We start from the raw sequence: 25,844 nt of genomic DNA, 5'->3' as shown, positions 1-25,844 counted from the left end.
GCCCCCATCCACAGGGCACGGTTGGTTACTGAATGGTTTGGGGAGTATGAAAAGATGTAAACCACATGTCATGTCCGTCTCAGTCACCAGATCTCAACCCAGTTGATTCTCAAATCAAATCAAATCAAATTTTATTTGTCACATACACATGGTTAGCAGATGTTAATGCGAGTGTAGCGAAATGCTTGTGCTTCTAGTTCTGACAATGCAGTAATAACCAACAAGTAATCTAACTAACCATTTCAAAACTACTGTCTTATACACAGTGTAAGGGGATAAAGAATATGTACATAAAGATATATGAATGAGTGATGGTACAGAGCAGCATAGGCAAGATACAGTGGATGGTATCGAGTACAGTATATACATATGAGATGAGTATGTAAACAAAGTGGCATAGTTAAAGTGGCTAGTGATACATGTATTACATAAGGATGCAGTAGATGATATAGAGTACAGTATCAACGTATGCATATGAGATGAATAATGTAGGGTATGTAACATTATATTAGGTAGCATTGTTTAAAGTGGCTAGTGATATATTTTACATCATTTCCCATCAATTCCCATTATTAAAGTGGCTGGAGTTGAGTCAGTGTGTTGGCAGCAGCCGCTCAATGTTAGTGGTGGCTGTTTAACAGTCTGATGGCCTTGAGATAGAAGCTGTTTTTCAGTCTCTGGATCGGTGAATGAGACAGTGTTTTCCACCACCATCAACAAAACACCAAATGATGGAATTTCTGGTGGAAGAATGGTGTCGCATCCCTCTAAGAGTTTCAGACACTTGTAGAATCTATGCCAAGGTGCATTGAAGCTGTTCTGGCTCGTGGTGCTCAGTGATCTATTAAGACGTGATATGTTGGGGTTTCCTTTATCTTGCCAGTTACCTGTACTTATCAGTCAGTGCCAGTAGGAAAATACAAGTAAAAATATAATTTAGTAGGCCACTAGGTAGAGAGACAGCACAAAAACTAAATTGCCTTAGCAAGACAATACCAACAGCTACTTTTTGAATCTAAATCGATACTTGCTGCTGTTGTAGGAGCTGATGTCCTTCCAAACTATAGACGAGGCACTTCCTCCTCATCCACCTCCTCCTCACCTCTCCTCATTGTGTTCCATGTGGTTGGGGAAGGCATTAGAGTTCAGCAGCAGCTTCACAGCATCCAGATAGCCATTGTTACACGACCAGTGGAGAGCTGTCCTGCCCTGCAGACACACACAGTAGGACAGGACCAGTGGAGAGCTGTCCTGCCCTGCAGACACACACAGTAGGACAGGACCAGTGGAGAGCTGTCCTGCCCTGCAGACACACACAGTAGGACAGGACCAGTGGAGAGCTGTCCTGCCCTGCAGACACACACACGGTAGGACAGGACCAGTGGAGAGCTGTCCTGCCCTGCAGACACACACAGTAGGACAGGACCAGTGGAGAGCTGTCCTGCCCTGCAGACACACACAGTAGGACAGGACCAGTGGAGAGCTGTCCTGCCCTGCAGACACACACAGTAGGACAGGACCAGTGGAGAGCTATCCTGCCCTGCAGACACACACAGTAGGACAGGACCAGTGGAGAGCTGTCCTGCCCTGCAGACACACACAGTAGGACAGGACCAGTGGAGAGCTGTCCTGCCCTGCAGACACACACAGTAGGACAGGACCAGTGGAGAGCTGTCCTGCCCTGCAGACACACACAGTAGGACAGGACCAGTGGAGAGCTGTCCTGCCCTGCAGACACACACACGGTAGGACAGGACCAGTGGAGAGCTGTCCTGCCCTGCAGACACACACAGTAGGACAGGACCAGTGGAGAGCTGTCCTGCCCTGCAGACACACACAGTAGGACAGGACCAGTGGAGAGCTGTCCTGCCCTGCAGACACACACAGTAGGACAGGACCAGTGGAGAGCTATCCTGCCCTGCAGACACACACAGTAGGACAGGACCAGTGGAGAGCTGTCCTGCCCTGCAGACACACACAGTAGGACAGGACCAGTGGAGAGCTGTCCTGCCCTGCAGACACACACAGTAGGACAGGACCAGTGGAGAGCTGTCCTGCCCTGCAGACACACACAGTAGGACAGGACCAGTGGAGAGCACTTCGTGTCTGTGTGTGTGTGTGTGTGTGTGTGTGTACCTCTTTGTCCTGTATATTAGGGTCGGCGTTGTTCTCCATGAGTAGTACAGCCATACAGGTGATGTACCCTCCATAAGCAGCACACTGGAGAGGAGTCCTGCCTGCCTGGTCCTGGACGTTAGGACTGATCCCATTCTCCATCAGCAACTACCATGACCATCACACTGAGGTTACAGTACCAGCCAACCGGCTCAATGACCTGAACAACACATCCTTAACACAGTCTATAAGGAAAGGAAATGAAGACAAATGAAGAAGTGTTCAGGGATAATAAAAGTGTATAAAGGTGAAAAGACAGACCTGGCAGACTTCAGCGTTCCCCCCCAGAGCCGCCCAGTGCAGAGCAGTGTGTCCATCTAGATCCACCAGGTGGACACGAGCAGAGCCTACACAATGAAAATCCATGAGGCATTCTTCACCATAGTAAGCCCACCCAAATCCTGCATTACAAGAGCATGGTACACTAGTGTAGTCCTGTATGACTCAGTAGGTAGAGCATGGTACACTAGTGTAGTCCTGTATGACTCAGTAGGTAGAGCATGGTACACTAGTGTAGTCCTGATTGACTCAGTAGGTCGAGCATGGTACACTAGTGTAGTCCTGTATGACTCAGTTGGTAGATCATGGTACACTAGTGTAGTCCTGTATGACTCAGTTGGTAGAGCATGGTACACTAGTGTAGTCCTGTATGACTCAGTAGGTAGAGCATGGTACACTAGTGTAGTCCTGATTGACTCAGTAGGTCGAGCATGGTACACTAGTGTAGTCCTGTATGACTCAGTTGGTAGATCATGGTACACTAGTGTAGTCCTGTATGACTCAGTTGGTAGAGCATGGTACACTAGTGTAGTCCTGTATGACTCAGTAGGTAGAGCATGGTACACTAGTGTAGTCCTGTATGCCTCAGTAGGTAGAGCATGGTACACTAGTGTAGTCCTGTATGACTCAGTAGGTAGAGCATGGTACACTAGTGTAGTCCTGTATGCCTCAGTAGGTAGAGCATGGTACACTAGTGTAGTCCTGATTGACTCAGTAGGTCGAGCATGGTACACTAGTGTAGTCCTGTATGACTCAGTTGGTAGAGCATGGTACACTAGTGTAGTCCTGTATGACTCAGTAGGTAGAGCATGGTACACTAGTGTAGTCCTGATTGACTCAGTAGGTCGAGCATGGTACACTAGTGTAGTCCTGTATGACTCAGTTGGTAGATCATGGTACACTAGTGTAGTCCTGTATGACTCAGTTGGTAGAGCATGGTACACTAGTGTAGTCCTGTATGACTCAGTAGGTAGAGCATGGTACACTAGTGTAGTCCTGTATGACTCAGTAGATAGAGCATGGTACACTAGTGTAGTACTGTATGACTCAGTAGGTAGAGCATGGTACACCAGTGTAGTCCTGTATGACTCAGTAGGTAGAGCATGGTACACTAGTGTAGTCCTGTATGACTCAGTAGATAGAGCATGGTACACTAGTGTAGTCCTGTATGACTCAGTAGATAAAGCATGGTACACTAGTGTAGTCCTGTATGACTCAGTAGATAGAGCATGGTACACTAGTGTAGTCCTGTATGCCTCAGTAGGTAGAGCATGGTACACTAGTGTAGTCCTGAATGACTCAGTAGATAGAGCATGGTACACTAGTGTAGTCCTGTATGTCTCAGTAGATAGAGCATGGTACACTAGTGTAGTCCTGTATGACTGAGTAGGTCGAGCATGGTACACTAGTGTAGTCCTGTATGACTCAGTAGGTAGAGCATGGTACACTAGTGTAGTCCTGTATGACTCATTAGATAGAGCATGGTACACTAGTGTAGTCCTGTATGACTCAGTAGGTAGAGCATGGTACACTAGTGTAGTCCTGTATGACTCAGTAGGTAGAGCATGGTACACTAGTGTAGTCCTGTATGACTCAGTAGGTAGAGCATGGTACACTCGTGTAGTCCTGTATGCCTCAGTAGGTAGAGCATGGTACACTAGTGTAGTCCTGAATGACTCAGTAGATAGAGCATGGTACACTAGTGTAGTCCTGTATGACTCAGTAGATAGAGCATGGTACACTAGTGTAGACCTGTATGACTGAGTAGGTCGGGCATGGTACACTAGTGTAGTCCTGTATGACTCAGTAGGTAGAGCATGGTACACTAGTGTAGTCCTGTATGACTCATTAGATAGAGCATGGTACACTAGTGTAGTCCTGTATGACTCAGTAGGTAGAGCATGGTACACTAGTGTAGTCCTGTATGACTCAGTAGGTAGAGCATGGTACACTAGTGTAGTCCTGTATGACTCAGTAGATAGAGCATGGTACAATAGTGTAGTCCTGTATGACTCAGTAGATAGAGCATGGTACACTAGTGTAGTCCTGTATGACTCAGTAGATAGAGCATGGTACACTAGTGTAGTCCTGTATGACTCAGTAGATAGAGCATGGTACACTAGTGTAGTCCTGTATGACTCAGTAGATAGAGCATGGTACAATAGTGTAGTCCTGTATGACTCAGTAGATAGAGCATGGTACAATAGTGTAGTCCTGTATGACTCAGTAGATAGAGCATGGTACACTAGTGTAGTCCTGTATGACTCAGTAGATAGAGCATAGCACCACATACAAAATAACTATAAGTTGCTTTGGATAAAAGCGTCTTCTAAATGGCAGATATTATTGAATCAACCTCCCAATTCACAGCTTTATTAGACAACGTTTCGATCCGAACCGGATCTTCGTCAGGTCAAACAAACTGAGTGTTCACATCCCCAAATATACACATTTCCCCTCACATCCCCCAAATATACACATTTCACCTCACATGTACATGACGCATGGTAGGTGTGGAACAAATTCTATTCACTCTGCACATAGTTAATCATAAATAATCACAGAGGTACATACGGTCACAAAGGATTATAGACATCAAAAAAAGATTACTGTTGCCTAGGTTTTAACTTGGCCCAATTTGTATGTATATAATCGTTATATACCTCCGTGCTCAATTTTGATTGACTATACACAAAAGTGAAATGACACACACCATGCTTCATGCGCATAATGTTCATGTGAGGGGGAATGTGTATATTTGGGGATGTGAGGGAGAATGTGTATATTTGGGGGATGTGAGGGGGAATGTGTATATTTGGGGATGTGAGGGGAATGTGTATATTTGGGGGATGTGAGGGGGAATGTGTATATTTGGGGATGTGTATATTTGGGGATGTGAGGGAATGTGTATATTTGGGGATGTGAGGGGAATGTGTATATTTGGGGATGTGAGGGGAATGTGTATATTTGGGGATGTGAGGGGAAATGTGTATATTTGGGGATGTGAGCACCTACATTTTTAAGGATGCGTGTATGACCACAAACTCTTCACTGCTATCAGACCACAATGTATTGAAGGACTAGGATACCAAGTCTACAATAATCACCACCACACACACTGGTTTTACTGCGTAGCAGAGATGGAAGAGGAAGTGAGACATCTCACTCACTCCTTTTTTCCAATGGTCAACGACCTGAGTAAAGCAAAATCTTCATTTATCCACATCTTTGTTGTGTACCTTTGATAAGTGTGAGGATGATGTGGCGGTGTCCCATCTCACAGGCTCTGAACAGAGGCGTGTGTTTCATCACGTCTAGACTGTCCACTATGGCTCCTCTCTCCAACAGCAACCTCACTGTACTCACATGACCTGACAGAGAGGCCGCATGCAGCGCTGCAACACACACACACACATTTAGTTGAGATTTTCAGTCTCCACACACTTCAGCAGGCTCGCCTACTCGAGTTTTCAGAACCAGTTCGTCAAATGAAAAGTAATTTGTTGCACTTTGAACCTGTACTGTGTTGTGATGTTATTTAATGTCAGTCAATATTTACACCACTGGCCCCTCTATCTACTCCAGTGACTCTGATCAACCCACTCTGCTCCCCATCACACTCAACCTCATTAGCATACTAGACCAGATCATTTGCATATTTTACCATCTCATTAGCATATGCTCACATAAATTGTCCCTGCAGGGCAGGAAGCGGGGGCATCACCATGGTGATTAGTGCTCCAATCAGCCCACAGGGCAGAGCAGGGGACAAAGGATAGCATGTCTACAGCTTGGGGATGGTGTGTGTGTGTGTGTGTGTGTGTGTGTGTGTGTGTGTGTGTGTGTGTGTGTGTATGTATGTGTGTGTGTGTGTGTGTGTGTGTATGTGTGTATGTGTGTGTGCGAGTGTGTGTGTGTGTGGGTGTTTATGTTTCTATGTATTTGTGTGTGTGTGTGTGTGTGTGTGTGTGTGTGTGTGTGTGTGTGTGTGTGTGTGTGTGTGTGTGTGTGTGTGTGTGTGTGTGTGTGTGTGTGTGTGTGTGTGTGTATATGTATGTGTGTGTATGTGTGTGTGTACGTGTGTGCACGTGTGCGTGCGTGTGTGTGTGTGTCAGAGAGAGTATGTGTATCAGAGAGTGTATGTGTATCAGAGAGAGTATGTGTATCAGAGAGTGTATGTGTATCAGAGAGTGTATGTGTATCAGAGAGAGTATGTGTATCAGAGAGAGTATGTGTATCAGAGAGAGGATGTGTATCAGAGAGAGGATGTGTATCAGAGAGAGTATGTGTATCAGAGAGAGTATGTGTATCAGAGAGAGTATGTGTATCAGAGAGAGTATGTGTTTCAGAGAGAGTATGTGTATCAGAGAGAGTATGTGTATCAGTGAGAGTATGTGTATCAGAGAGAGGATGTGTATCAGAGAGAGTATGTGTATCAGAGAGAGTATGTGTATCAGAGAGAGTATGTGTATCAGAGAGAGTATGTGTATCAGAGAGAGTATGTGTATCAGAGAGAGTATGTGTATCAGAGAGTATGTGTATCAGAGAGAGTATGTGTATCAGAGAGAGTATGTGTATCAGAGAGAGTATGTGTATCAGAGAGAGTATGTGTATCAGAGAGAGGATGTGTATCAGAGAGAGTATGTGTATCAGAGAGAGTATGTGTATCAGAGAGAGTATGTGTATCAGAGAGAGTATGTGTATCAGAGAGAGTATGTGTATCAGAGAGAGTATGTGTATCAGAGAGAGGATGTGTATCAGAGAGAGTATGTGTATCAGAGAGAGTATGTGTATCAGAGAGAGGATGTGTATCAGAGAGAGGATGTGTATCAGAGAGAGTATGTGTATCAGAGAGAGTATGTGTATCAGAGAGAGTATGTGTATCAGAGAGAGTATGTGTATCAGAGAGAGTATGTGTATCAGAGAGAGTATGTGTACATGCTCACTGGTTTTGGTCATTTTCTTAACAGTGTCAGTTATGTGTTGACATGTCTCTCTCCCCACTCCTCTCAGCTCCACTGCTTTCGGGGAATCCCCTGACATCTATGCCACTCTGGGGAATCCCCTGTGACATCAGACAGCCGCTGTCCTGCCACCTGCGTCAGGATGACAGAGGCTAGCATCAGTGTTTGAGTGTGTGTGTGTGTGTGTGTGTCATCTCTGTCTGTTTATCTCTCTGAGTAGCTCTGATGGTGACAGTGCCAGGGCATTAAGATCTGGGAAACTGTGGTGAAGACGGTGAGGGGGGTAGGGGATGAAGGGGGAGGGAGCCGGGGATGAAGGGGGAGGTGTCCTCTACCAGCCTGACCAGTCACAGCAGCTCTTGGTCTACTGCTGACTGAAACAATCCCTGCGTATTAAACACATCCCAGAGTTCCTCACCAGTGCCTCCGTACTTGTCGGCCATGTTGATGTCAATGTGAGGCGTGAGTGTCAGCATGGTGCGTATGACATCATCGCTTCCTTTCCCAGCAGCCCACATGAACGCTGTGCGGCCCTCCAGATCTGGCTCGTCTTTCACAGAGGGGTGGGACAGAAACACACCCACCGTCTCCTACGCACGCACACACACACACGCACACACATAAGTCACTGATATAAGGTGAAAACGTGCGCGTGTGCGCATTTGTGTGTGTGTGTCTACGTACAGCGTAGTTGCTCTGAGCTCCATAGTGTAGAGGTGTGGCCCCATGGCTGTCTGAGGGGATGGTGCCTGATGTGTTCCTCTCCAACAACAAGTGCACTATCTTGGCATGTCCTGAAACACACATCAACATATCCAGGTTCAGCTCGGGCCCCCCTCCGGTACAGTATCTGGACCAGTGATGGAACCACATTCTGATGACAGGATCCACATTGTAAACACAGTCTCTTACCCAGCAGTGCAGCCCAGTGCAGCGGGGTTCTGAACAGGTTGTCGTACGCCGTGACGCTGCAGCCTTCATACGATGTCAGCACCTCCACCACGGCCTCGTTGCCGTCGGCAACAGCAAAGTGCAAAGGCGTGCGCCCCTCATAGTCCTGCCAGTTCAACAGAGACTCGGTAGGAGCCGCCTCCTACGCACACACACACACACCTCATTTACAGTGCCTTGCGAAAGTATTCGGCCCCCTTGAACTTTGCGACCTTTTGCCACATTTCAGGTTTCAAACATAAAGATATAAAACTGTATTTTTTTGTGAAGAATCAACAACAAGTGGGACACAATCATGAAGTGGAACGACATTTATTGGATATTTCAAACTTTTTTAACAAATCAAAAACTGAAAAATTGGGCATGCAAAGCCCCCTTAAGTTAATACTTTGTAGCGCCACCTTTTGCTGCGATTACAGCTGTAAGTCGCTTGGGGTATGTCTCTATCAGTTTTGCACATCGAGAGACTGACATTTTTTCCCATTCCTCCTTGCAAAACAGCTCGAGCTCAGTGAGGTTGGATGGAGAGCATTTGTGAACAGCAGTTTTCAGTTCTTTCCACAGATTCTCGATTGGATTCAGGTCTGGACTTTGACTTGGCCATTCTAACACCTGGATATGTTTATTTTTTAACCATTCCATTGTAGATTTTGCTTTATGTTTTGGATCATTGTCTTGTTGGAAGACAAACCGTCCCAGTCTCAGGTCTTTTGCAGACTCCATCAGGTTTTCTTCCAGAATGGTCCTGTATTTGGCTCCATCCATCTTCCCATCAATTTTAACCATCTTCCCTGTCCCTGCTGAAGAAAAGCAGGCCCAAACCATGATGCTGCCACCACCATGTTTGACAGTGGGGATGGTGTGTTCAGGGTGATGAGCTGTGTTGCTTTTACGCCAAACGTAACGTTTTGCATTGTTGCCAAAAAGTTTAATTTTGGTTTCATCTGACCAGAGCGAGCACCTTCTTCCACATGTTTGGTGTGTCTCCCAGGTGGCTTGTGGCAAACTTTAAACAACACTTTTTATGGATATCTTTAAGAAATGGCTTTCTTCTTGCCACTCTTCCATAAAGGCCAGATTTGTGCAATATACGACTGATTGTTGTCCTATGGACAGAGTCTCCCACCTCAGCTGTAGATCTCTGCAGTTCATCCAGAGTGATCATGGGCCTCTTGGCTGCATCTCTGATCAGTCTTCTCCTTGTATGAGCTGAAAGTTTAGAGGGACGGACAGGTCTTGGTAGATTTGCAGTGGTCTGATACTCCTTCCATTTCAATATTATCGCTTGCACAGTGCTCCTTGGGATGTTTAAAGCTTGGGAAATCTTTTTGTATCCAAATCCGGCTTTAAACTTCTTCACAACAGTATCTCGGATCTGCCTGGTGTGTTCCTTGTTCTTCATGATGCTCTCTGCGCTTTTACCGGACCTCTGAGACTATCACAGTGCAGGTGCATTTATACAGAGACTTGATTACACACAGGTGGATTGTATTTATCATCATTAGTCATTTAGGTCAACATTGGATCATTCAGAGATCCTCACTGAACTTCTGGAGAGAGTTTGCTGCACTGAAAGTAAAGGGGCTGAATAATTTTGCACGCCCAATTTTTCAGTTTTTGATTTGTTAAAAAAGTTTGAAATATCCAATAAATGTCGTTCCACTTCATGATTGAGTCCCACTTGTTGTTGATTCTTCACAAAAAAATACAGTTTTATATCTTTATGTTTGAAGCCTGAAATGTGGCAAAAGGTCGCAAAGTTCAAGGGGGCCGAATACTTTCGCAAGGCACTGTACATCAGTAAGCAGAGGATGGTGTGTGTAAGGATGACATTCTCACTGGATACTGTGTGTGTGTGTGTGTGTGTGTGTGTGTGTGTGTGTGTGTGTGTGTGTGTGTGTGTGTGTGTGTGTGTCTGTGTGTGTGTGTGTGTACCAGTATGCAGCGGACGGTGTGTATAGCGGTCTGCTCCTGGCTGTGTGCAGCCCAGTGTAGGGGGATCTTGCCCTCACTGTCTGGGATGCCAATGTTGGAGTCGTGTTTGATGAGCAGTCTGACGTGCTCTGGTCTGTTATAGAACGCTGACCAGTGGAGCGCAGTCTGCTGCAGGGGGAGAGGGGGTGACAGACACTATTGTAATAATAATTTTGGGCCCAATACTGGCCCAACTCTCTAACCTCCAGGCTATTTGCCCCTAGAAATAAAATTGATCTAAATCAAAGAGCCCTAGAACATATTCTACAGAAACACACAAAGCCTGAGGATTTAACATGACAGTAGCAGTGACAATAACAGTGACAGTAATAATGACTGTAACAGTGACAGTAACAATGACTGTAATAGTGACAGTGACATGACAGTAACAATGACAGTAACAGTGACAGTAACAATGACTGTAATAGTGACAGTGACAATAACAGTGACAGTAATAATGACGGTAACAGTGACAGTAACAATGACAGTAAGAGTAACAGTAACAGTGACAGTAATGATTGTAACAATGACAGTAACAATTACTGTAACAGTGACAGTGACAGTAACAATGACTGTAACAGTGACAGTAACAGTAACAATGACTGTGACAGTAACAATGACTGTAATAGTGACAGTAACAGTAACAATGACTGTAATAGTGACAGTAACAGTGGTAATGATTGTAACAGTGACAGTAACAGTACCAATGACTGTAACAATGATTGTAACAATGACCGTAACAATGCCTGTAACAGTGACAGTGACATCAGTGACTGTAACAGTGACAGTGATAATAAAAGTGACAGTAACAGTAACAGTGACAGTGATAATAAAAGTGACAGTAACAGTGACTGTAACAGTGACAGTGATAATAAAAGTGACAGTAACAGTAACAGTGACAGTTACAGTGACTGTAACAGTGACAGTGATAATAAAAGTGTCAGTAACCGTAACAGTGACAGTAACAGTGACAGTGATATTAAAAGTGACAGTAACAGTGACAGTGATAATAAAAGTGACAGTAACAGTGACAGTGATAATAAAAGTGACAGTAACAGTAACAGTGACAGTAACAGTGACAGTGATAATAAAAGTGACAGTAACAGTGACAGTGACAGTGATAATAAAAGTGACAGTAACAGTAACAGTGACAGTAATAATGACTGTAACAGTGACAGTGATAATAAAAGTGACAGTAACAGTAACAGTGACAGTAACAGTGATAATAAAAGTGACAGTAACAGTGATAATAAAAGTGACAGTAACAGTAACAGTACTGTAACAGTGACAATAAAAGTGACAGTAACAGTGACAATGACTGTAACAGTGACAATGACTGTAACAGTGACAATGACTGTAACAATGACAGTGATAATAACAGTGACAGTAACAGTGACAGTGATAATAAAAGTGACAGTAACTGTGACAGTGACAATAAAAGTGACAGTAACAGTGACAGTGATAATAAAAGTGACAGTAACAGTGACAGTATGCTATAACAGAGATATCACCTCCTCTATGGCTGTTGTTAGAGATCTATTCTGGGACATACTGAAACCAGTGTCATCTGACATGCTGATGATGCATATTGGATTATTACAGAACTAACAGACAGATAGACATCATCGCTACAGACAGAGGGGGCCTGTGTGTGTGTGCGTGCGTGTAGAATGTATTTGGCACAACTGTCTGCCTTAAAGAGTCAGGACAAAGCAGCCAATTGTCATGTGTGTGTGTCTCTGGATTGCTCAGAACTGCACGTGAACTCTAATTCAGTCAATCAAATCAAAGAGCCGGGACAGTTCCATAACAAGTATGTTTGATAGAACTATTACCCAACTTTGTAAACAGTGTGTGTGGTACCTTGTTCTTGTCCTGTGTATCCACCTCTCCAGGTCCTATGTGTTTGAGCAGCAAGGCCAGGGGTTTGGGGGAGGGGTGACGGGTCGCCAGGTGGAGGGGTGTTACCTCCTCTAGATCCTTCTGCAGCCAATCAGCACGACGAGACAGGAGCAGCTTCAGAAACCGCACGTTCCCCTGGAGCACACACACACTCTCTCTATGGTGTCTCATCCAAATCCATCATCATCCATCTGTCCTCTCCTATTGGTTCTCACTCTCTCCTCTCTCTTCTCTGTTCTTTCCTATTGGTTCTCACTCTCTCCTCTGTCCTTTCCTTTTGGTTCTCACTCTCTCCTCTCTCTTCTCTGTCCTTTCCTATTGGTTCTCACTCTCTCCTCTCTCTTCTCGGTTCTTTCCTATTGGTTCTCACTCTCTCCTCTCTCTTCTCTGTTCTTTCCTATTGGTTCTCACTCTCTCCTCTGGTCCTTTCCTTTTGGTTCTCACTCTCTCCTCTCTCTTCTCTGTCCTTTCCTATTGGTTCTCACTCTCTCCTCTCTCTTCTCTGTCCTTTCCTATTGGTTCTCACTCTCTCCTCTCTCTTCTCTGTCCTTTCCTATTGGTTCTCACTCTCTCCTCTCTCTTCTCTGTTCTTTCCTATTGGTTCTCACTCTCTCCTCTGTCCTTTCCTTTTGGTTCTCACTCTCTCCTCTCTCTTCTCTGTCCTTTCCTATTGGTTCTCACTCTCTCCTCTCTCTTCTCGGTTCTTTCCTATTGGTTCTCACTCTCTCCTCTCTCTTCTCTGTTCTTTCCTATTGGTTCTCACTCTCTCCTCTCTCTTCTCTGTCCTTTCCTATTGGTTCTCACTCTCTCCTCTCTCTTTTCTGTTCTTTCCTATTGGTTCTCAGACTCTCTTCTATCTATTCCTTCCAGCCTCATCGTTTGACAGATCTATCTGCTGACTGAGCATGCATGTGAGAGTATGGGTGAGCTTTGAGAAAGTGTGTGTGTGTGTGTGTGTATGTATATATGTGTGTGCATGTGCAAATGTGTGTCCATATAAGCCTGTATGTGTGTGTGTATGAGTGTGTGTGAGTGTGCGTGTGCGTGTGTGTACATGTGGTCTATCCTCCTATTCTCAGTCCAATTAGATCAGTAATCCCAGAAGTCTCTCCCTGTCTCAGCTAGATATTGATCAGGTGTCAGAGAGAGAGAGGGCCTCCCATCACCCCACACACATTAGAATTAGAGTGTGTGTGTTAGAGTGTGTGTGAACTCCCTCCTCCCCCTCTCCAGCCACCGCTCCTCACCTGCCCTGACAGCAACCCCCCACAAGGTTAATAAACACTTTCTATAGAGATATTACTGCTTAAACAGCCCAGTCTTTTATTTCATTTTCTAGATTTAGATATCTTTTTTAGGAACTCAGTCGGGGTCTCAACTTAATGTTGAGAGTTAGAATAGTAGAATACACAAGGTGACATTTTGAAACTTGGTTGTGCATCAGCAGGTATTCTCTTGTTATATCAGTCACTGATAGTCACTCAATTAGCCAAGTCAGCTAAAACATTTTATATGGTAAGTTAGTCTTGTGGTCAGCTATCTAAACCTGATATCATGGTGGAATTACTGACCGGGGGAAATTAGCTTTAAAACAGAAAATGTTTCTCTCTGCCCCAGGGCAACATTTGTCGAATTGCATGAAATGAGTTGTAGAATTGCAAAATCTTTTCTCCGAGCCACAGCAAAATGTGCAGTATTGCAGCAAGCTTGCTTTAAAACTTAATTTACTCTATGCCCCATGGCAAAATGTGCAGAATTGCAGGAATTTAACTCTGAAGTTTTCACTGTCAAGATGAGGGTGTTTATAATGTTTAGCTCACAAAGTACAACATTTCGCTCAGATTTTTTGTGGCTCCCACCTTCATCAAAGTTGCCAATCCCCTTGTCTAGTTCTTAACAGCCGCCCTGAGGGTGTCTGTCTGTCACCACTGGGGGGCACTACCTTCTCACCTAAGCTTCCAGTATGTGATATACACTGACTATAGCAAACATTACGAACACCTTCCTAAAATTGAGTTGCCCCAATCTATGTCTCAATTGTCTCAATGCTTAAAAATCCTTCTTTAACCTGTCTCCCCCATCTACACGGACAGAAGTGGATTTAACAAGTGACATCAATAAGGGATCAGAGCTTTCACCTGGATTCACCTGGTCAGTCTATGTCATGGAAAGAGCAGGTGTTCTTAATGTTTTGTATAGTCAGTGTAGAGAGGCTCTAGAATACCCTGGAATCAGGATTCTAAAGGATCAATTAGTGTTCTACAGGTTAACTCAGTGTTCTGATGGTTCCACTACTGTTCTAGTGTTTCCTTTAGTGTTCTACAGGTTAACTCAGTGTTCTGATGGTTCCAATACTGTTATAGTGTTTCCTTTAGTGTTCTGCAAGTTAATTTGGTGTTCTGATGGTTCCACTACTGTTCTAGTGTTTCCTTTAGTGTTCTACAGGTTAACTCAATGTTCTGATGGTTCCACTACTGTTCTAGTGTTTCCTTTAGTGTTCTACAGGTTAACTCAATGTTCTGATGGTTCCACTACTGTTCTAGTGTTTCCTTTAGTGTTCTACAGGTTAACTCAATGTTCTGATGGTTCCACTACTGTTCTAGTGTTTCCTTTAGTATTCTACAAGTTAACTCAGTGATCTGATGGTTCCACTACTGTTCTAGTGTTTCCTTTAGTGTTCTACAGGTTAACTCAATGTTCTGATGGTTCCACTACTGTTCTAGTGTTTCCTTTAGTGTTATACAGGTTAACTCAATGTTCTGATGGTTCCACTACTGTTCTAGTGTTTCCTTTAGTGGTTCCAGGTTGACTCAGTGTTGTAGTGTACCTTCTGTGCTGCCAGGTGCAGGGCAGTACGTTGGCTATGGTCAGTCTTGTTAACAGAGGCTCCCGCCTTCAGCAGTGTCTCAGCACAGTCCAGACGGTCAGCCAGGACACAGTACATCAGTGGGGTACGGCCAAACTGGTCCTCACGGTCACGCAGGGAGGGATCCACTACACACAGTGGGTCAGGGGTTAAAGGTCAGGGGAAAGTGGGTGTGTACAGTGGGGCAAAAAAGTATTTAGTCAGCCACCAATTGTGCAAGTTCTCCCACTTAAAAAGATGAGAGAGGCCTGTATTTTTCATCATAGGTACACTTCAACTATGACAGACAAAATGAGCAAAAAAAATCCAGAAAATCACATTGTAGGATTTTTAATGAATTTATCTATAAATTATGGTGGAAAATAAGTATTTGGTCAATAACAAAAAGTTTATCTCAATACTTTGTTATATACCCTTTGTTGGCAATGACAGAGGTCAAACGTTTTCTGTAAGTCTTCACAAGGTTTTCACACACTGTTGCTGGTATTTTGGCCCATTCCTCCATGCAGATCTCCTCTAGAGCAGTGATGTTTTGGGGCTGTTACAGGGCAACACGGACTTTCAACTCCCTCCAAAGATTTTCTATGGGGTTGAGATTTGGAGACTGGCTAGGCCACTGCAGGACCTTGAAATGCTTCTTACGAAGCCACTCCTTCGTTGCCCGGGCGGTGTGTTTGGGATCATTGTCATGCTGAAAGACCCAGCCACGTTTCATCTTCAATGCCCTTGCTGATGGAAGGAGGTTATCACTCAAAATCTCACGATACATGGCCCCATTCATTCTTTCCTTTACACGGATCAGTCGTCCTGGTCCCTCTGCAGAAAAACAGCCCCAAAACATGATGTTTCCACCCCCATGCTTCACAGTAGGTATGGTGTTCTTTGGATGCAACTCAGCATTCTTTGTCCTCCAAACACGACGAGTTGAGTTTTTACCAAAAAGTTATATTTTGGTTTCATCTGACCATATGACATTCTCCCAATCTTCTTCTGGATCATCCAAATGCTCTCTAGCAAACTTCAGACGGGCCTGGACATGTACTGGCTTAAGCAGGGGGACACGTCTGGCACTGCAGGATTTGAGTCCCTGGCGGCGCAGTATGTTACTGATGGTAGGCTTTGTTACTTTGGTCCCAGCTCTCTGCAGGTCATTCACTAGGTCCCCCCCGTGTGGTTCTGGGATTTTTGCTCACCGTTCTTGTGATCATTTTGACCCCACGGGGTGAGATCTTGCGTGGAGCCCCAGATCGAGGGAGATTATCAGTGGCCTTGTATGTCTTCCATTTCCTAATAATTGCTCCCACAGTTGATTTCTTCAAACCAAGCTGCTTACCTATTGCAGATTCAGTCTTCCCAGCCTGGTGCAGGTCTACAATTTTGTTTCTGGTGTACTTTGACAGCTCTTTGGTCTTGGCCATAGTGGAGTTTGGAGTGTGACTGTTTGAGGTTGTGGACAGGTGTCTTTTATACTGATATCAAGTTCAAACAGGTGCCATTAATACAGGTAACGAGTGGAGGACAGAGGAGCCTCTTAAAGAAGAAGTTACAGGTCTGTGAGAGCCAGACATTTTGCTTGTTTGTAGGTGACCAAATACTTATTTTCCACCATAATTTGTGATTTTCTGGATTTTTTCTCTCTCATTTTGTCTGTCATAGTTGAAGTGTACCTATGATGAAAATTACAGGCCTCTCTCATCTTTTTAAGTGGGAGAATTTGTACAATTGGTGGCTGACTAAATACTTTTTTGCCACACTGTATGTGTGTATAATACCTGTGATGATTCTGAGGAGGACGCTCCGGTCTCCGTTGACGGCGGCTGCGTGGACCTGGGAGCCCAGAGGGGCGGGGTTTGGGGGTGAAGGGTCAGATGCCTACAACACATATAGTCCAGTCAGAGCCAGACACACACCTGGCCATACAGGTAAACACACTTGCTGTGCATGTGTTAATACAGGCTGATAGTAGGGTGTGTGTGTGTGTGCGTGTGTGTGTGTGAGCCCCTGCAGTGGGAGTTAAATCTCTTCCTGCCCTCACTTAACCAGACAGGAAGCAGCTGGGGGGGGATCCCCGACAGGGAGTGGGGGGTTCTCTGCTCATGTCTTTTCATAACTCATCAATACTGCAGAACGCCTGTGTGTGTGTGTGTGTGTGTGTGTGTGTGTGTGTGTGTGTGTGTGTGTGTGTGTGTGTGTGTGTGTGTGTGTGTGTGTGCGTTGGTTAGCCCAGGGGGCCCAAAGTACAAAATCTATTACTGCCCCTAACCAACTCAATTCATTAACCATGAGAAGGCCCATTCAAGGCAGGGATCATAACAGTGCAGCTATGCAGTCAAAGATCTGTTACATTACAAACTGAACATTGAGGAAGTTGTCCGGACACCTTTTTGCTCCATCCTGCCAACCCTGGTCCTGGGAAGCTAGTGAGAGGTTGGGGGGGTACTATGCCCCCTTCACCCCGTCATTGCACCCTCCTCGTAAAATGCAGACACTGCGTGCTGCACGGCAATTACCCATCATGTACAGTGCTTTCTCACGCTTTGCCAAGTAGCCTTGCTCCGACACAGGGGGTAATAGAGGTTACTTACTGTGGAGGGTGTGTGTGAGATATGATGTGTATCTGCAGGTACTGTGTGTGTGTGTGTGTGTGTGTGTGTGTGTGTGTGTGTGTGTGTGTGTGTGTGTGTGTGTGTGTGTGTGTGTGTGTGTGTGTGTGTGTGTGTGTGTGTGTGTGAGCCATATCGTGGGAAGTGATTTTCCGTGACAGAAAGTTTTTATGGGGGCTTCACTGGGATCCACCACAAACTCCCATCATTTCCTAATTTCCAAGGATCAAACACACACACACACACACACACACACACACACACACACACACACACACACACACACACACACACACACACACACACACACAAAGTAGACTGACACAATGCATACGAACACAACACAGATACTTAATGAATGCTAATATGTAACACATGCTGTGGTCGTACAGATGCCATCTGGCAGCACCTTCAAACAAAACATTCTATTAACAAGAGAAATATCCTTCTGTGACTGCTGCTAACTACCCCCTCCACCCCCTGCCCACACACACACACACACACACACACACACACACACACACACACACACACACACACACACACACACACACACACACACACACACACACACACACACACTTGAAAAAGTTGGGTTCCAACAAAGCATGACAGGAAAAACATGGAGTTCTGTACAGAATTGAGGAAGTTATTAATTCAGCCATTCATCAGTGGTACTGAAGAGTCAAGCTGTAGATTAGCATGCAGACAACACACGGTGGAATGCATCGACCAGGTTCACTCACACCGTCATTATTTAGGCCCAGTCTTTATTCAGTGTTATATTGGAGGATTTCAATGCAACAGAAACCCCCGCACAACCTTTCAGAGACACTGCGGGAGCATTAGACCGAGTACACACACACACACACTCCTCCAAAAACACACATACAGAAAACACACACATATTCAGGAGAGACAGGGAACACACACCAGGTCTCTGCTGGGACAGAGTGAATAGCAACCGCTGAGACATACAAACAGAGACACGGAATCAAAGTATATATATGTGTGTGTGTGTGTGTGTGTGTGTGTGTGTGTGTGTGTGTGTGTGTGTGTGTGTGTGTGTGTGTGTGCATGTACATGCGTGTGTAGGCGTCTGGTTTGATGGAGGACAGAGCTGAGGCATGCTGGGTAAGCAATGGGGGGCGGAGCCTGAAGCCTTTCTTGATGTTTTTCCTTTTTGGCGACACACACACACTTTGGCGACACACACACACTTTGGCGACACACACACACTTTAGATTCTGAGGATCAAACTGTAATAAAACCACCCTACACCCATTCCTGAAATTGAAATGTAGGTTTTAACCTGAATGCAATATTCATTCAATTCAGTTTCAAATCATGAAGTTCAATTTATTAATTCAATGATTCAATTTGAGCATTATAAATTCAAAAATATTTAATTCAATGTCATTATACAAATGCGAAAATATTGAATTCAAATACAGTTTCAATCGCTCCATATTAAAAACCGACCCACCCACCTGTGTGTGTGTGTGTGTGATCTGATAGCAGGGCAGACCTGAGGGACTTCAATGTAGTTTTGATAGACAGGTAAAGAGGCGGGAGGAGTGATAATATCAGCCAATAGGGACTCCCTGTCTCCTCGCACAGTCTCTGGGGCACTTCCTGGTTCCCCAAAGACCAATAAGCTGCTCTCACTCGGCTGGGGGTCGGGCCTTGGGGCGCAACACAGCCAATCACCAGGGAGAGAGAGCTGAGTGACACATAGTACCCATGGTGCACCCTGACAAATGAGCCCCCAGGGCCGGGAGCAAATCACAAGGGAGGGTAATGCAATTAGGTGGGACTACAGCTGTCAATCAGACCACTACTGGGGTCAGAGAGTTGCGCCTGTGGCTAACACACCACAGCACGGGGTTACACAGATGCGCACGCTCGCGGTTGCGTGCACGCACACACACAGATTCCAGAGCCTTCTCAAGGGGATTCTCAACATTAAACATCCTGAGGCAGAGAGACTGTGCATAAAAAAGTGTGTGTGTGTGTGTGTGTGTGTGTGTGTGTGTGTGTGTGTGTGTGTGTGTGTGTGTGTGTGTGTGTGTGTGAGGGGGTCGTTTCACTCTATCTCTCCTGAGGGGTGAGGAGGTGGAGAAGTGGGAGGGAGAGAGGTGAGTGGTATGTGTGAGACCGTCTAGGGACACTGATATTGACTGTGTTGTCTCTAAGGGCTTACACCTGAGAGTGAATGTACATGTATGTGTGTGTGTTCTGAGTGCTGGTATCCATTGGGGGTCGGTGTTGTTTGTGCTTCTAGCCTGAGAGCTCAGAGAGGGAGGGGGTGGGGGTGTAGAGGTTTGGAAGGGGGGGGTAGAGGTTTGGAGGGGGAGGAAAAGGAGGGGGGTGTAGAGATTTGGGTGGGTGTAGAGGTTTGGAGGGGGAGGAAAAGGAGGGTAGGGGGGGGGGTGTTACACTGGCTCACATCACACTATTCAAAAACACACTGCTCTCCTCTGAGGAACTTATCAAACACCACCACCATCATCACCTCTACCATCATCACCTCCACCATCATCATTATCACACAGACTTAGTTTGCAGAAATAGGTGTGATTGGTGCAGTTTCAGGCCATGTGGAGTTGAGCGATGCGGGCGCTGGAGATGGGGGTGTGAGTAGGTGTGTCTGGGCAGGTGTGATGTCCTTGATGTTTGTGTGCATCTGTATGCGGATGTTTTTTATTGTTAAAAAATATATATATAATGGTACAAAAAATAAATAGGTGTGATTTTGACTGGCATGTTATGGAGCCTCTGGTGAGATCTGATCTGTTGTTTGTGTTTCTAAAGGCTTATCTCTGCCTCATTAGCTAGTGATATTATACCAGAACATTCCACTGAGTCAATACCATTCTGCACCACAAGACACTAACCTCACACTCTGTGTGTGTTTATGTGTGATTATGTGGTTGGGCTGTGTGTCTGTTTGACTAATCTAAATGTCTGTGAGCAGGTCGATGTCTCACTGACTGGTAGTCTGTCAGCTGTATTGAAGATTAATCAGAGCCATCGACAGCAATAACACCCCGGCTGTGTCTCATATCACACCCTGGTAGTGCACATGTAGTGCACTACCTTTAACAAGAGCAAGACGTGGAGCCTGAACTAGCAGACTGTGTGTGAAAAATGGTCGTTTTGTATTACATTGTTATTGATTACTGCATTGTTGGGGTTCACCTCCTTGCGAGAAAGACATTTTGACTGTACTTGTGTATGTGACATTAAAACTCTAAACTTGGTATTATTTGATCAGGCCAGGACCCCCCCCCATGGCTTAATAATAGTGAGGTCTAAGCCTTGCCACTGGGTCTGTGGGTGGTACCACTCAGGGAGTAACACAGGGGGAGGGTTGCTGTGACAATCACCCATTATATCACTAATGAGATAGCCCCTGGAGAGAGAGAGAAGCGAGAGAAAGAAAGAGAGAGAAGAGAGAGAGAGAGAGAGAGAGAGAGAGAGAGAGGTAGCTCGATCTCCCTTTCCCCTCTGGCCCCTCTACTCTCCTCCTCCCCCCTCAGAGTCTAATTGGCTAAAACTGTGATCTAATTAAATGTCCAATTAGAGTGCAGAGAGCCGTGCCCGCCGGCGAATCAGAGCACAGGGACATAATCAGCTGGAAAAACAAACAAAAAATCAATGAGAGAAAAAATAGATTGAGAAAGATGGAGAGATGGAATGAAGAGAACAGCATGTGACAGGGATGACTCTGAGCATACAGAGAGTTGGTATAGACTAAGGTTTAATATTATCCCAGTATTTTACAAATGTTCCATCCTGAGAATAAATCACCTTTCTCCCGGGTAACCCGGTATTTCCCGCCAAAACCATAAGTGTCATTCTAAAGCATATAAAACCATTGGACAGAATGATGTGCTATTCTAAAGGTCAAATTATATACAGCCGTGTCTGACAACAATCAGATTAGTTTCCAACACCTCCAGGACCAACTCATCAAAAAGCCCCCACCCCATGGCCCAACAATTAAAATGAGTCCGATGTGCTCCTTATAGCACACAGGGTAAAAAGGAGCAGGGCCCGGGGGCAGGACATCTTAAATATACCGTATCTGGATTAGCTTGGATCCACATGAATATTCAAGCTAGATGCTACCTGAACAAGATGAGCCTTAAAGAAATGTTATGAGTCCTACACTAAAGATCTTTTATGAGCCCAAGCCCAAATTATCATGCTGTTATCCAATACATATGATAGGCTATACCGCACATTACACTCTACAGAAAAACATCAAAGCCCATAGATGTATGCTCTCTTGGGGAAATAAAGGAAACAAGCTCCAGTAATATTTTTGAGTGTGGACTGTATTTATGTACTGTATTGTATAATGGACTGAAATTACACACCTCTTTCAAACCATGAAGAACACACAATGCTAGTGTAGGACATGCAGCCTACAAATGTATAGGCTAGAGAATTTATTTACATGTTGAGTAATAATAGGGCCTATTTTAGATATTTATAACTAGTAGGCTGATGCATTAACTTTTCATAATATTTCCCCACATTTTGTGCGTATTAGGCTACCTCCTCCTTTCTCTATTGTTGCTTCATTCCTTCCTGCCTCTCAACAGTTAAATGAAATAGGTTTTGTTGTCCTTATCTTCATTACTGTAATGACATGTTTGAATAATATAGTAGACTACCAGAGAAGGCAGGCGGCTTTCACTTCACTAGGATTGAATGGTAATGGGTCTGAATAAATAACTGCTTTAGCCTATCACCATCGTGCATTCTCTTCCTTCTATTTAACATTCAGCAAACAAGAGGAAGCTTGCATCCCTCTTCGATTATTCTTTTAGTATAGGTAATGCTGGAAAAAATGGCCAACAAGCTATTCTAGCTTTTCCTGGGACTCCACAAAAGTTAAGAAGGGGAGAGGCCAGAGGAGAGCAGCTGTGTAATTGCCTAAGAGAATGGTAAACTGTCCAACAATCTTGAGGACAATCTATTTTGGATCCAATTTGAATGGAATTGATTGAAAGAGATAAAGATGTAACGGTTTTCTTCTGGTGAAAGAGAGGCGGACCAAAATGCAGCGTGGTTATTTTTGTACATCTTTAATAAAGATGAAAATACAACAATCTACAAAACAAGAAACATGAAAAAACCAAACCAGTCCTATCTGGTGCCACAAACACAAAGACAGGAACAATCACCCACAAAAACCCAACACAAAACAGGCTACCTAAATATGGTTCCCAATCAGAGACAATGACTAACACCTGCCTCTGATTGAGAACCATATCAGGCCAAACATAGAAATAGACAAACCAGACACACAACATAGAATGCCCACCCAGCTCACGTCCTGACCAACACTAAAACAAGGAAAACACACAAGAACGATGGTCAGAACGTGACAAAATAATTTAACAAAGAGTGCTCGCTTCCGCACTGATTTAAAGCAAAGATATTCGAGTGATAACTGTTTTAAAATTCTGCAGCTACAAAAATATATGTTTATCTATACAATAAGGTGACCCCGAAATCCAGATGGAGATGTGTAAATTAGCAATACATTCATATTAATCTATCATTCAGATGTATTAGGTCTAATATTACTGTACCATAGGCTATGTTGAAGCAAATTTCCCTCTCTCAAGAAAAAAAGTTACCAGCTGATGAGATGATACATGCATTCATTGTGAACTGTGCTCCACACAGCGCTGCCCCCACCCTGAGCGTTAATTATTGATCATGCAGATAGGAGAGCACAGAAGGCGTAGATAAGCCAGATTTAGACACTGCATATCATTTAACAGTTCCATTTCACATAATGCTGTTCATAGAAATAATGTATTAGAATTGACCGGTTTCTCACAGTTTTTTATCCCGGGAAATGGGAGTGGGTATGGGTGGGAAATCTCAGTAACCCGGTTCCTGCTATTAAACCCCAGTATAGACATGAGAAGATCTGCTTATAAAACATTATTAATAGTTCAGCTATTACAGTAAGCACACACACACACACACACACCTGTCTCCATCTATGAGCTGCTGACACAATGGGAAGTGGGAACCCCCTATGGACAGCTTTACCACATCAAATATTAATGCTGGGATTCAATTCAACATTTAATCTACTTAACAATTATGAAATACACACACACACACCACACACAGTCAGTGTCACACACAACACACACACACACACACACACACACACACACACACACACACACACACACACACACACACACACACAGGCAATGACAAACATGGTTATACATGACCCCTTAGACAGTAGTGAGAAGGATAACACTATGGTCACATTAGAATGAAACATTGAGAGGAGGATGTATGCGCTGGTGTGTGTGTTTTGGACTCTTACCATGGCAGTGCTAGGGGGAGGCCTCAGCAGATGTTCCCCAGCTCACTGCATCCTTGGTGGGCTTGGCTGCACATCCAGGTCCCCTGCCTGCCCTGATCCTGGATCCTACAGAGAGAGAGAGAGAGGATCTCTCACACTGAGACCTGCCCACCTGCTCACAGCAACGCTGCCAACATACACAGACACCCTGCCCGCTCTATGCCAACTACTGTGCTCTATGATAGACTTGGTTAGAGCAGGAAGAGCAGAGGGAGAAATGGACAGAGACAAAGAGAGACAAGGTGATAGATAGATAGATAGATAGATAGATAGATAGATAGATAGATAGATAGATAGATAGATAGATAGATAGATAGATAGATAGATAGATAGATAGATAGATAGATAGATATCTTATGTTGTGTCCTTTAACCATTTGTACATTGTTAAAACACTGTATATATATATAATATGACATTTGTAATGTCTTTATTGTTTTGAAACTTCTGTATGTGTAATGTTTACTGTTAATTTGTATTGTTTTTCACTTTATATATTATCTACCTCACTTGCTTTGGCAATGTTAACACATGTTTCCCATTCCAATAAAGCCCTTGAATTGAATTGAATAGATAGATAGATAGATAGATAGATAGATAGATAGATAGATAGATAGATAGATAGATAGATAGATAGATAGATAGATAGATAGATAGATAGATAGATAGATAGATAGATAGATAGATAGATAGATAGGACACTCTCTGCTACATCACAACTGCTCAGACACAGAGTCCCTGTCTTTCTATCCCACGAGTCTCTTGTCTGTCCACTTCCCATCCAAACAACAGAGGCAGCGCATACTAAGCTACTCTGAGAATTACATTTTTGTATCAAGCAGTGTCTGCTACCTGTATGTTGTTACACCCCTTACAAAAAAAATATTTCAGTTTACAAATTGCAGTTAAAGAGCAGTAACTACAGCCGACTGTGGTATTTTGGACGCTGCACTCTGACTGTTAGTTTTAGGACAGAACATCGGGAGTCTGTCTACTGGATACACAGTCTACCGTTGTTCTGTCCCAAAACTATCAGACTGCAATATTTTTTCTACTACTGTAGTTACTTGTGAAGTGTTAAGTAATAACTGTGTAATAAGTAACACAACATACTGTGTTATTTCAGTAACTTAGCAGTTGTTAGAATTTTTTTTTTTTTTTTCATATTGTAGCCTCGGTAAAGATTTGGTAAAAATACACAAAACAACTGAAACAGCTGGAGAGTCAATAACAGACTACAATACAGTTGATATCCTGCCTGAATCTGTGTAGGTGCCATGGCTTTATGCAGGCGAAAATATTAGATTTAGATTAGATGATTAGTCACATGCACAGGGCAAAATCAGCATGTCACTAACAGGTCAATAAGAAATGACTATCGGTGCATTGAGTTTGATGGTTAGCTAGCAGGCTAGCCTGCATAACTAACGTTAACGATGATGCAACTTACCTTACTCTGTTTGAAATCACGGAATAATTGAGAAAAATATGCATTTAGCAACTGACAACATTAGGACAATGAATGTATATGTTTTAATGGTTATTTGTTCCTCTGATCAGCATCTTCCTGACTCTAACGCTAGAAGTTTTGTCCCCGAAAGTGTTTCGTCAGACCACAAACATCTGGGTCGCGAAATATTTAGAAAAATACAACTCCCATTTCCAATTCTACTAACCTCCCAAGAAATACGCCATACTTGTAGTTGTAAGCCTAATTGG

General features: G+C 44.1%; 1 protein-coding gene across 2 annotated transcripts in view; it reads right to left on the bottom strand.

Annotated features, from left to right (window-relative positions):
* The window catches only part of LOC112222496 (inversin), a 38,214-nt gene that overhangs the window by 11,504 nt on the left and 866 nt on the right, over positions 1 to 25,844 (bottom strand). The window contains exons 1-13 of one of the 2 annotated variants that reach the window (XM_042319267.1): positions 25,576 to 25,773; positions 24,088 to 24,192; positions 16,884 to 16,983; positions 15,073 to 15,239; positions 12,207 to 12,380; positions 10,305 to 10,472; positions 8,331 to 8,511; positions 8,103 to 8,212; positions 7,837 to 8,008; positions 5,694 to 5,849; positions 2,437 to 2,522; positions 2,137 to 2,283; positions 1,103 to 1,209 (exon numbers count right to left, since the gene is read on the bottom strand). In XM_042319267.1, coding sequence (XP_042175201.1) covers positions 1,103 to 1,209; positions 2,137 to 2,283; positions 2,437 to 2,522; positions 5,694 to 5,849; positions 7,837 to 8,008; positions 8,103 to 8,212; positions 8,331 to 8,511; positions 10,305 to 10,472; positions 12,207 to 12,380; positions 15,073 to 15,239; positions 16,884 to 16,983; positions 24,088 to 24,090 — 1,571 coding nt within the window. In that variant the 5' untranslated portion in view covers positions 24,091 to 24,192; positions 25,576 to 25,773. Of the gene's footprint in view, positions 1 to 1,102; positions 1,210 to 2,136; positions 2,284 to 2,436; positions 2,523 to 5,693; positions 5,850 to 7,836; positions 8,009 to 8,102; positions 8,213 to 8,330; positions 8,512 to 10,304; positions 10,473 to 12,206; positions 12,381 to 15,072; positions 15,240 to 16,883; positions 16,984 to 24,087; positions 24,193 to 25,575; positions 25,774 to 25,844 lie in introns of those variants that run through there. The other variant, XM_042319268.1, reaches the window with a different exon arrangement.

This window comes from Oncorhynchus tshawytscha, unplaced genomic scaffold, assembly GCF_018296145.1.
Source record: "Oncorhynchus tshawytscha isolate Ot180627B unplaced genomic scaffold, Otsh_v2.0 Un_scaffold_17_pilon_pilon, whole genome shotgun sequence".
Classification (NCBI taxonomy): Eukaryota; Metazoa; Chordata; class Actinopteri; order Salmoniformes; family Salmonidae; genus Oncorhynchus; species Oncorhynchus tshawytscha.
This window is presented reverse-complemented; position numbering and strand designations above follow the sequence as displayed.